Raw genomic sequence first — 13,228 nt, 5'->3', positions numbered from 1 at the left:
TTTGTATAAACCTGCAATAATATGCAACAATCCCCAAAAAAGTTCTCACTTGTTTTTTATTTAAGAGACGTGGGCAATTTTGGATGACTTCCACTTCATTTACTTGAGGTTTTATTACCTTGCTTCCTATTACATACCCAAGATATGGGGCTTCTTTAACCCCTTCCCACCGATGGCATTTTTTGATTTTCGTTTTTCGTTTTTGACTCCCCTCCTTCTAAACCCTTTTTTATTTCTCCACTCCCAGAGCCAAATGAGGTCTTAATTTTTGCGGGACAAATTCTTCTTCATGATGCCACCATTAATTATTATATATAATGTACTGGGAAGCAGGGAAAAAATTCAGAATGGGGTGGATTTGAAGAAAAAATGCATTTCTGCAACTTTCTTACGGACTTTGGTTTTACGGCGTTCACTGTGCAGCCAAAATGACATGTCCCCTGTATTCTGTGTTTCGGTACGGTTCCAGGATTACCAAATTCATATGGTTTTATTTACATTTTGACCCCTTAAAAAAAATCCAAAACTGTGTTAAAAAATTTTTTTCTAAAAGTCGCCATATTCCGACAGCGGTGTTGAACCCCAGGGGGTCTGATCACTAATGTGATGCATTACAATGCTAATGCATTGCAATGCATTGCAAAAAATCATCATTTCTTTTGCAGGCTACATAAACCAGCCTGCAAAAGAAAAAGCTTGCAGACAAGCCTGGGAGCCTTGTAAAGGCTCCCGGCTGTCATGCCAACGTGACATTGGCCCTGGAGCATGCTCCAGGAGCCGGCGATCACCGGCAAAATGGCGGCGCCCCCGCCAGGAAACTGGCGCCTCCCAAGACCAATCGGAGGCATTAGAGCCGGTTGTCTACTGCTTAAAGCAGTAGACACCCGGCAGCTATGTCAGCCGCCATCGTTACACACTCGACATGCGCCGTACTATGGGGTTAAGACCTAAAGGGGTTAAGACCTAAAGCACATTTCTTTGGGTTGCTGAAAGTCTGGTTAGGAATCTAGTCTACTTATACTTTTGGCAAGTTACTTTCCCAATCTGTACTACAGATGACAATATCATCTACCTATACTGAATCGTACCTACGATGGGGTTTAAGAACTCTGTCCATCAACCTCTTGAAAGTTGCTGGAGCCCCATGTAAACAAAAGGCATGGTCACATACTGGAAGAGACCATCTGGGGTGGGAAATGTATTTTTCTCTTTAGTCCTTTCAGTGAGCCTCTAAATTAACTCATTAACTCTGGGCACCGAGTAGGCAACAAACTTTGACACTTTGACAGTCTTTGTAGTACCATCTGGTTTGGGAATCAGGACAATGAGATTCATCCAGCCACTCTTGGTCTCCTCAATCATTCCAAGTGCTAACATCTTTTTGACCTCCTCAGCTATGACTCGTCTATGAGTTTCCGGTACAATTTTAAATTAATTCGTACCTGGGGCTTGGTGACAATGTCATGCTCTATCACCACCGTGCCTCCTGTCAACTTGGAAAACTCATCATTATTTCTTAGTATATATTTTTCGTCTCTTATACCTGAACCCTATATAGGGATATTTGAACCTTGGGTGAAATCTTACCAGGGATGCTTCCCACTTCAACAGTAACCTTGCTAGGGGCACTGATGTCATGATGTCAATGACTCTCAGTCCAAAGTTTTAGTAAATTTATATGATACTAGCTGGTACCCGCGACTTCGTCTGCGGTGATTGTAGAAGTGGGTATATACAGGCGCGGGTAAGGTTTTCGTACTGTGTATAAGGGATGGGATATGAAATGTAACTGTGTATCTTGTTTTTGCTGTAATTCAGAGAATATGTGAGACTTTTGTGTTGAAGTTACTTTGTATTTGAGCTGCTATACGGTGTTGTGAGAAACTTTACATAGTGACTTTGGGACAGAAGTATTTGAAGTTAACCCTTTCCCGCCAATGGCATTTTTTGATTTTCGTTTTTGACTCCCCTCCTTCTAAACCCCATAACTTTTTTATTTCTCCGCTCCCAGAGCCATATGAGGTCTAAATTTTTCTTCATGATGCCGCCATTATTTATTCTATATAATGTACTGGGAAGCAGGGAAAAAATTCAGAATGGGGTGGATTTGAAGAAAAAATGCATTTTTGCGACTTTCTTACGGGCTTTGGTTTTACGGCACTCACTGTGCAACCAAAATGGCATGTCCCCTGTATTCTGTGTTTCGTTACGATTCCGGGGATACCAAATTTATATGGTTTTATTTACATTTTGACCCCTTAAAAAAAGGCAAAACTGTGTTAAATTTTTTTTTTTTTTTTGAAAAGTCGCCATATTCCGACAGCCGTAATTTTTTTATACGTGCGTGTACGGGGATGTATAGGGCGTCTTTTTTTGCAGGAACGTGTGTACTTTGTAGTTCTACCATTTTTGGGAAATGTTATTGCTTTGATCACTTTTTATTCAAATTTTTATCAGAATCAAAACAGTGAAAAAATGGCGGTTTGGCACTTTTGACCATTTTTCCCGCTACGGCGTTTACCGAACAGGAAAAATATTTGTATAGCTTTGTAGAGCGGGCGATTTCGGACGTGGGGATACCTAACATGTATGTGTTTCACAGTTTTTAACTACTTTTATATGTGTTCTAGGGAAAGGGGGGTGATTTGAATTTTTAATCCTTTTTATTTGTTTTTATATTTTTTTTCCTTTTTTAATTTTTTTTGCATTTATTAGACCTCCTAGGGGTATTGACATGGGTGGGCGGTGTTGCGGATTGTCAGAGCGGTGGGGGTCAGCAAACATGGCTGCTCCGGAGCGTTAAAGAGAACCTCCTGGAGTATCGGTAAGGTGAGGGGCAAAGTGGTAATGTATATGTGATTGTGTGGGGTTAGGGGCGAGGCTGTAGAGGGCAATATGAATTTTGTGGCTTGCTATGGTCCAAAGTGTGTGAGATTGCAGAGATGGTGGTGTGAGTTTGGGTTTTGTGGGGGTCCTGGCACAAACGTATGTGTGCAATTGTGACGAAAAGTAGCCTATTGCGCAATCGGGTGTAATGACTATGTTTGTGGAAAATTTCAGCCAAATCGGTCAAGCGGGTTTTGCGTGATTGAGGAACAAACATCCAAACATCCAAACACACAAACCCACAAACATCCAAACTCACAAACTTTCACATTTATAATATTAATAGGATATTTAGCAAATTTATATGATATGTGGAGGCTGCAGGAACAACTGGGGTTGGGGTGTCGGACCCCCACAGATCATATACTGAGGACCTATCCTGTGATTAGGTCATGAGTATGAAAACACCATTTGGGGCCAGAAAACTTCTTTAATCCCATATTATTATGAGAAGGACATTATTATTATTATTATTATTATTATTATTATTATAATGGGACATGTCTATTGTTGAGTATGTCTATTGTTAATGTACATATGAACATTAAGTGCATATCAGTGACGAAAATACCAGGATAGCAGTGATAGTGGCTGCCATAGGGCTCAGGACCTTAGGGGGCGCTGTCGGCCCCTGATGTTTCGGTTTTTTTTATATAGGAAATGGACCCTATTTACTTACTGAATCCTGCTCCCGCTCACAGGAAGCAGAGGTGGCTGTGAGCAGGTGTGGGGATCGGTAAGCGAGGCTACTGGCCCACGAACCCCAACAAACACTGCTATCTTTATACTCGGGTGTCTTTTCACACGTTGCAGAAACATTTACACAGCAAAAACTACTGTGGTTTTGGAAATTGCAGAATATCAATTATACCTACGGAAAGGTTGGTGGTTTCCCTATAGGTGTAATGGAAGCAGAAAAGCATTGTGAGAAAAAACATGATGCAATACTGTTGTGGTTATTCCCACAGCGTTTAGAGATGCAGCCCACTATGTGGGGCTTTAGCCTTAAAAAAAGAACACCTCACCCCCCAACATACATAAGATTGAAGATAATTTATTATATCTGTAACATCTTGCCACAGCGTTTTTGAAAGCATTTTTCTTGATAAAATAAAAAGCCATAAAAACCACTAGTTTTAAACAGGCAGAACTGCACTCGGAAAAGGTACAAGCAACTAGTGCAAATAATAAATTCTTCCCCCAGTAAGTTATGGAATAGTGGTAGGGGGCCCCGGTCTAAAATTTGCACTTAGGCCCTTAGGACTTCAGTTTTCCCTGTGATTGCATGTATTAACATATAATAATAATAGGTACAGTGGAGCAAGAAATAGGGATTGAAGAATTTTAGCAAAATTGGTATGGGTATGTCTGTCAACATACTGTAGTCAATAGCTTGTAGTCAATGGCCTTAATAGCAACCTGCAGCAATGCTAATGGCACTTTGTACTGCGTTACAAGTATCAATTTCAAATGCAACATTTGCAAAATTTCTTACCTAATACAAGTATAAGCAAAAATTAAGTGAGGTGCAAAGCTGAGCATACTATTGAAATAAATGAAAATAAAACTATGAACTAACACCACTGAAAGAGGAAATGATAAGTCAGTGGAGGAACTACCAAATCACCTCTGCTATTAATGCATACATGTCATTCACCCAAAACTAAGACAACATGGTCTGGCAGAAAGGAGTGCATGAGATGTAGGTCATGTGCACCAAGCAGCTTTTCTTGTACCTGGCCTACATCTCATGCACTCCTTTCTGCTCTCCTCTCATTTTGAGTGACATTCTAACTGGTTGGCAATTTTGAGAACTTTCATTAGGCAGGAAATGTCCCTTTCATCATTAGAGTAATTTTCAGTTTGGATTATCATCGTCATTACATTAACCACATATGATAATACGTTTGTTCAGACAACAGTGAGATTTTTACACGTACCAGTAATGTAGTCTATAAGTTGGATTTTGTGATTCCTCCCCAGCTCTCCAACTACAGTAGCAAAAGTTATCTTTCAATGTATAATTCTGGTAGCAAACCAGATCTTCAGGTGTCTTCTTTGTTCCATTTATACCTATACACAAACATGGTTAGATTATTTTCATCTTATACCTTATGACAAACCCTAAGAAAAGGATGCATTGATCATACCCCTAAACCAAATATATGTAAATATATATAAAACAGGCCAGGAGAAGTCATTTGTACATGGATGAATATCCGTATTCTTTAAAGGAAGTCTGTTACCAGAAACCAGCATCTGTCACACAGATATATAGGTCACCTGAATCAAATGGTGTTTTCCCCCTTGTGGATTGGTGTCTCGGTTACCTAGATATTGTCGTTTTTGTCAATATGGAAATTAGCTCTTTGTACAATTAGGGCATTACTTTTGCTTCAAAGTGGTATGTAGCTGTCGATTTTGCTCACGCTGCTCCAAACATTGGAATAAAAAGTCATGAAAAAGTCTCAGATATACCTCAAAATGATAACAATATTTATGGTTTTGTTGACAACACGTGAGGACACATGTGGAATAGCCAACCACCGTTGACAACTCATACATACTGGTACACAACATCTTGCAATGCCACCCCATTGCTGCGCCTGCAGATTTATGGAGTGATATATACTCTGAAGTGGCTAGAAGCAACCAGGTACTTTGCTGGACCCAGACTCCAAGATGGTACCACATAATTCTAAGCAGCCTGAGCAAAACTGAGAGATAGATGTGGACAGTCTTCTGTCTGTGGGTAGCACTGCATGCACAGACACAAAAAACTGGCAACAGAACTTGCCAAATACTTGGCATGAGATCGGTAACGATGCAAACCAACCTCTTTCAGTTGCAACAGGACCTGACCCACCAGAGGCAGCAACTTGATGAAGCTGAGCAAAAGACCTCCAGTCTGGTGGATGGTACCTTGGGCACTGATAAAAAAAAAACCTCAGAGAAATTGACCATCTCACTATCAGCAAAGCTCAATGATCTTAAAAACAGATCTGCAGGAACAACTTATGCATGGTTGGACTGTCTGACTTGGTACTGTCTGCAGATTTACAAGAATGTGTGAGAGGTACCTGCCCAAGGACCTAGGCCTTCAACACCCTATACAAGTGGAACGAGGACATCGAGTGGGCCCACCCAATACACCCTTTGGCTCCACAACTGCTTGGAAAGACAACAGACCAAGGCAGGTTATGTGTTACCTGGAATATAATGATAAAGAAAAAATCCTCTGAACTTCCCGCTTGAGAAAATAATTATTGCTATTATATGGCCACTGTTTGGGGACTATTCAGTCCTATTCTGTCTTCAGAAAAGCAACATTCGCTTTCAGTTAGCATGCCCTGTTATTTTGAGAGTGAAATGTGCTGGTGACTTCAACTTTGCCCTAGGCCCAAACCCTAGAAGTTTGAAGCCAACCCCCGGAAGAAGATGCGTGAAGACCCCATTCCTGAAGAAAATGGAGGCGGTGCTGGAGAGTTCTCTCGCAGCACTGGGACCCACTCCCAGTGCTGCAAGAGAACTCATTTGCATACTGGCAAAAAACAGGATTTTAACTGAACGGTGGGGCTGAGAAGACATCTAAAGGTAGGAGAAGAATAGCCTTTCTTAACCCCTTCCCGCCGATGGCACTTTTTGACTTCCCGACCTAGCTTGATTTTTCAAAACTGACATGTGTCACTTTATGTGGCAATAACTTTGGAACGCTTTAACTTACCAAAGTGATTTTGAGATTGTTTTTTCGTAACACATTGTACTTCATGTTAGTGGTAAATTTTGGTTGATATGTTTTGTGTTTAATTATGAAAAAATAGGACATTTGGTGGAAATTTAGAAAAATATGCATTTTATAAAGTTTGAAATGATGTGCATTGCATACAGATAGTCAGACCGCCAAAATTATAGCATAAATCTCATGTCCCAGATCTCTGCTTTATGTCGGCATCAAACTTTAGGAGCCCTTTTATTTTTTACGGACATTATAAGTTTTACAAGTGAAACAACAATATTCAAAATTTTCAAGACATTTCTAAAACCCATTTTTTAAGGGACTAATCCAGTTATGAAGGGGTTTTGAAAGACCCTTGTATTAAAACCCCCATAAACCCCCTCATTTTCAAAACTGCATCCCTTAAATAAGCCAAAACATATACCAAGTATTTCAACCCTATAAGTGCTTAACAGGAATTAATACAAAATGGAGGTGAAATTTTCAAATTTGATTTTATTTTACTAATATTTTAGTTTAGCCATAGAATTTGCACATTCACAAGGGGTTAAAGGAGAAAATGCATCCCACAATTTGTTATGCAAGTTCTCCGGACTACCACAGTACCCCACTTGTGGGTGTAAACTAATATATATGGAAGCACAGCGAGACATAGAAGGGAAGGCACGCCAAGGAGCTTTTAGGGGGCAGATCTGGCTGTGAGCAGTTTCAGGAACCATGTCGCATTTACAAAGCCCTTGAGGTGTCAAAACAGTGGAAACCTCTCGAAAGTGACCCCGTTTTGAAAACCGCACCCCTCAAAGAATTTATCAAGTGATGTAGTGAGCATTAGTAACCCCGAAGTGAATGTGTAAGCTGTGCGGAGTAAATTGGGTACACCAAATCCCATTCTATTTTCCCACTAGCTCCTATGACACGGACGGGGAAGAGGGGCATTCTGGGGGATCAGCGCTGCTGTATTATCTCTCATAAGTTCTAAATATGGGGTGTCCCCTGAAAACGCTTGCACAGATGATACATTTCCTTCTAGTCGCAGCCACTTATGTCCTAATGATTTGGCGCCTTTTGGGGTTTTTGTCTTCACATTGTACAAGCTAGATTTTTATTTTTATTTTCTGGCAATGTGGCCATATGAGGGCTTGGTGTTTGCGGTATTAGATGTACTTTTCAATGCCACCATTTTGGGGCCTGTAACTTATTGACTACATTTTATTAACTCTTTCTGGGTGGGATGTAAAAGGAAACATCAATTCTGGCATTGCTTTTAGCATTTTTTTCCCATGCATCGTATAGCATAAGTAACATCTTACCTTTATTTTGCGGGTCGGTACGGTTACGGCGATACCTCATTTATATTATTTTTTTAATGCGTTGCTATTTGTGCAGAATAAAATTCAATTTAGGGGAAAAAATCAATTATTTTTGCATCGCCATGTTCTCAAAGGCATAACATTCAGTGGCGTAACTAGGAATGGCGGGGCCCCGTGGCAAACTTTTGACATGGGCCTCCCCCATCCCAACTGAAGTCCCCCCATCCCAACTGACATCCCCCCCATCCCAACTGACGCCGAAGACCTCGACCGACCCCCTCCTCCACACTCTATTATGTCCCTTAGTGGCCCCTGCACACAGTATTATGTCCCTTAGTGGCCCCTGCACACAGTATTATTCCCAATAGTGTCCCCTGCACACTGTATTATGTCCCTTAGTGTCCCCTGCACACAGTATTAACCCCAATAGTGTCCCCTGCACACAGTATTAACCCCAATAGTGTCCCCTGCACACAGTATTAACCCCAATAGTGTCCCCTGCACACAGTATTAACCCCAATAGTGTCCCCTGCACACAGTATTAACCCCAATAGTGTCCCCTGCACACAGTATTAACCCCAATAGTGGCCCCTGCACACAGTATTAACCCCAATAGTGGCCCCTGCACACAGTATTATGTCCCATAGTGGCCCCTGCACACAGTATTATGTCCCTTAGTGGCCCCTGCACACAGTATTATGTCCCTTAGTGGCCCCTGAACACAGTATTATGTCCCTTAGTGGCCCCTGCACACAGTATTATGTCCATTACTGGCCCCTGCACACAGTATTATCCCCAATAGTGTCCCCTGCAAACAGTATTATCCCCAATAGTGTCCCCTGCACACAGTATTAACCCCAATAGTTTCCCCTGCAAACAGTATTAACCCCAATAGTGGCCCCTGCACACAGTTTTAACCCCAATAGTGGCCCCTGCACACAGTATTAACCCCAATAGTGGACCCTGCACACAGTATTAACCCCAATAGTGGCCCCTGCACACAGTATTATCCCCCATAGTGTCCCCTGCACACAGTATTATGTCCCACTGTGGACACCCATAAACAATTATTATACTCTGGGGTCTTTTCAGACCCCAGAGTATAATAATCGGAGACCCGGGGAATAAAAACATTAAAAAAAACCACTGTTACTTACCTGTCCCCCGGCTCCTAGGCTGTTGACCGCCGCTCACGTCCTTCTTTAATGACGTCGGACGTCACATGACCCGGGCTCATGTGACGTCAGAGACGTCAGACAAAGTAGGACAGAGGCCTGGCAGGATCGTGGAGAGTTAACAGTTTTTTATGTTTCTTACCTCTCCGGTCCGCCGATCATTATACTCGGGGGTCTGCAAAGACCCCCGAATATAATGATAGCCTTTGTGGGGCCCGCGGTGTCACTTGCCGATCCCGGCCCAGCCAGGATCGGCAAGTGAATAGGGCCCGTAACGGCCTATTTTTTTTAAAAAAAACGCAGCGGTAGCGGCTGTCACCAGGCCCCCTAATGGCCCGGGCCCTGTGGCAGCCGCCTCCTGATAACATTTTTATTTTTCGGTAGACAGAGCTGGTTGAGGGCTTATTTTTTGTGGGATGACCTCGGCTTTTTATTGGTACCATTTTGTTTTTCATCTGACCACTTGATTACTTTTTATTGAACATTTTGTAAGGGAAAGGTGGTGAATAATCATTATTTTGTGCGATTTTATACGTTTTTTTTTTTTATGATGTTCTCTGTTCGGGTTAAATAATGTTTTAATTTTATTGTTCAGGTTATTACGGACGCAGTGATATCAAATATGTAATTTTTTTTCTATTTTTCTTTATTTTACATAAAGAAACATTTTATATGGGAAAATTGGATTTTTGGGGCTTTATTTATTTCTAATTTATTTTGAACTGATTTAAACTTTTTTATCAATTTTTTTTCTGTCCCCAAGGGGGATTGAAGCAATGATCTGCTGATCACTGTGTTACACGTGTATTGCAGAGCATGGGAAGCTGTCAGCCTGTGCAGACGCACGGGATGACAGCTTCTATTCCTGGCAGGATCAACCAGGTACATGGAGGGGACGGCATGGGGCAGACCCGGGATCACTGATCAGACCCTGGGCTGCCCACTACCAACACCGGCACCCCCCAAAACCGTCGGGGGGGTGCCAATCGGCCCCATTATTTAGCAAAACCCCGGAGATGCAAGCGGTCATGTTTGACCGCCGGCATCTCAGGGGTTAACACCCGCGATCAGACCCGGTTCCGACCGTGGGTGTTACAGGCTGACACCCGGAGGGCATGGTGCGCACACAGTTTCTATGTGCGCACCATGCAGCCGCCGTAGTACTACGGCGGTTTGCAGGAAGTCCTTCCCGGCAGCGCCGTTCTATTACGGCGGATGTCGGGAAGGAGTTAAGGCTATTCATCGTGTCAACGAGAAAAAAAAGGTTTTTAATGGTAGAATCCCTTTAAAGGACGGACAGCAGTGAAACAAATAGGATTGTGAACCAGGGAAGGAAATATGAGAAGTTACAGGTTGGTATCTAGTATCAATTGTATTACAACCCTTAAATATTTTCAGACAACTGTAACAATCATAATGTCATACTAGCCTTCAAAAAGAAATTTTAGCCATCACCTTCACTACCTAATTTCCTACCTCAATAGAAGACTTCAGCCTGATTATGGCCAAAAAGCTTTCCTTTCATGCTTTTTGATCCACTTGAATTCATGGCAAAGAGTTATTAGGGAAATACATCCATCATAAGCCGTAATAGACAGATAGATATGGTCTGCTGCTTAGGCAATCAGACCACATGTAGTGTCACTTAGATTGTGACAGCGATTCCTAAAAAGTCCTTCTAAAGGCTCGTTCACATCTGCACCCGTACTGCTTTCTGCAGGTTTCCGGTTCCTGCACAAAACAGGGCAGGAGACGGAAACCTGCCCGCATGTTTCAATCCCATTCATTTGAATGGGCTTGAAAAGTCTCCTGCCGTGTGCGCCGGTGAGCGTTTTATGCGCTCCGCGGCGAAACCAGTTTTTTTTAAACCGGACACAGAGTCGAACATGCTAATTGAGCGCTGTATACACAACGATCAAGAAGGCAGGGACGGGAATAAACCTTCCCTGCCTTCTCTCTGGGAGCTCCGGCTGCAGTTACAGCCGGCTCCCAGGGTCAGCAACTGCACGATCTCCGTGCAGCTGCTGTGTTCTGACTGGACGTATCGGCACGTCCTGTCAGAACAAGGCAACCACTTCCCGGACGTATATAGTCTATGGGCGGTCCGGAAGTGGTTAAGTGTCTGTTCACAAAGATATCTGATTTTTCAAGCGGACAGCTAAATCCTACATGTAGGTTTTTGCTGTCCGCTTGAAAAATCGGACATCTTTGCAAACGGGCACTTAAGGACACACAAGGACTGTAAAGGAAACTACATGATATCCCATTTAAAATAATGCAAATTGTAAACGGACACAGCTAGTGTCCGCAGCTAAAATCTTGCGCGGACATTAGCATCAGACACTAGCTGTCGGACTCTGACGCTAGTGTGAACTCTGCTTTAGCAATTTATTTATCTATGATGCTAGGAGTCCCTATCTCCCAGTGATATACTGTCCCATGTCAATTACAGTACAGGACAGTATTTTGCTGGGAGGCAGGGACTCCTGGCATCATACATGACTATACTGCTAGGAGTCCTACTCCCAGCACACAGCTGGTATATCTGGCTGATACATGGACTGTGTTTCACCGGTGAAACACTGTCGTATGCTGCATTGTGGTTTTTACTGCTGTGCTTTTTACAGAAAGTCCACAGAGGTTTTTTCTGCAGACTTTCTGCTTTAATCATACTTATAGGGAAACCACCAGCATTTCTGGAGGTATAATTGACATGCTGCAATTTACAAAACCTCAACGATCCACTTTGCAGGGAATGAATACATAGTAAGTAATAGAGATGAGCGAGTACTATTCGATACTCCCGTTTCGAATAGCATGAACCCATAGGAATGAATGGACGCAGCCAGCATGCAGAGGTTTAAGCGTCCGGCAAAGTCGGCTTGCCGACCGCTTACATTCATTCCTATGGGTGCGTGCTATTCGAAACGGCCATTTCGAATAGTACTCGCTCATCTCTAGTAAGTAACCCTGGAAGTGTCAGAAAAGCAGCATCAGGGGATTCTTGAAGATTCTTTTTCAATTCTTTTTATTTCCATGCCCTCTCACAGCTCTGCTTAGAAGAAATTTCTTACTGCTTCCTGTAGTTCCCAGCACTTGGACTACTCTACTCTGTGGATGGGCACAGATTGGGCTTCTGGTGCAGGTTTGGCGCAAGAAAGAGCCTAGCGCCAACTGTTCCTCTCAATATCATCCCTCTACGCCAGTTTTCCGATTTCAAATATTGAATTTTCCCCAATTTTTTATGACATTACTATAATATAACCAGGTTTAAAATATAACTACATGTAATATCTCAAAATTACAACTACAATGCCCAGTATTATACTAGATTGACATATTGATGCAGAAACTTATACTATGCATTTCAACCATAAAATAAATAGATGCAGTTTCTTTCCACTAACTCACCTCTCTGTTGTCCTGCCGTGACACAAATTAGTAATAGCATCCAACATAATATCTTAATCCCGTGTCTGGAACCAGTATATGTTAGCATAGTCATCCTTGTGTCCCACGTCTTACACTTTGGTGGTATTACTTTTGGGGCTTCTCATAAGACAATGAGACAGAAGAATATGTCTTCACTGCAGAAGTATTTCTCATAAACTGTTACTGAAACCATGAGTGCGGAATGTAGAAGACAATATGACAACAGTCTTAAGTAGTTTATAGCTGTGGTTTGTAATAAGATGTCTCTGCAGAGTGTGGAGGTGTATATAGAGCAGCTGTGACATACTCTAAACCACAGCCCAACCACACATTAGGCAGGTACAGAGAGGCCCTTCTGCCTTCAAACTGTAGCATGCTTCAGCTGTATCCAAACAGGGATGTGAAAGGAAAGCGGCTTCAGTCACAATGTCATACACCCAAAAATGTGAAAGATGTTACTTCTCTTATGTTAGCTCTTGTAAGACTTTTCAGGGTGACCATAGTAGCTATAAATGGAAAATGATTTGTGACATTATTATTATTATTATTATTATTTATATATATAGCACCATTAATTCCATGGTGCTTTACATTTGGGGGTTTACATACAGTACACAAAATATACAGACAAATATTATACTAACAATGAATGACTGGCACAGAGGGATAGAAGGCCCTGCCCGCAAGGG

At 42.1% G+C, this 13,228-nt stretch overlaps 1 protein-coding gene across 1 annotated transcript in view; it reads right to left on the bottom strand.

Moving 5' to 3' along the window:
• IL12RB1 (interleukin 12 receptor subunit beta 1) overlaps positions 1-12,612 on the bottom strand; it is a 112,597-nt gene extending 99,985 nt beyond the window's left edge. Inside the window, exons 1-2 of the mRNA XM_075282265.1 lie at positions 12,519-12,612; positions 4,827-4,959 (exon numbers count right to left, since the gene is read on the bottom strand). Coding sequence (XP_075138366.1) covers positions 4,827-4,959; positions 12,519-12,612 — 227 coding nt within the window. The remainder of the gene's footprint in view (positions 1-4,826; positions 4,960-12,518) is intronic.
• Positions 12,613-13,228: the final 616 nt, after the last annotated feature.

Source organism: Leptodactylus fuscus, chromosome 1 (assembly GCF_031893055.1).
Source record: "Leptodactylus fuscus isolate aLepFus1 chromosome 1, aLepFus1.hap2, whole genome shotgun sequence".
NCBI lineage: Eukaryota > Metazoa > Chordata > Amphibia > Anura > Leptodactylidae > Leptodactylus > Leptodactylus fuscus.
Note: the sequence above shows the minus strand (reverse complement) of the source record. Positions and strands in the feature narration are given on the sequence as shown.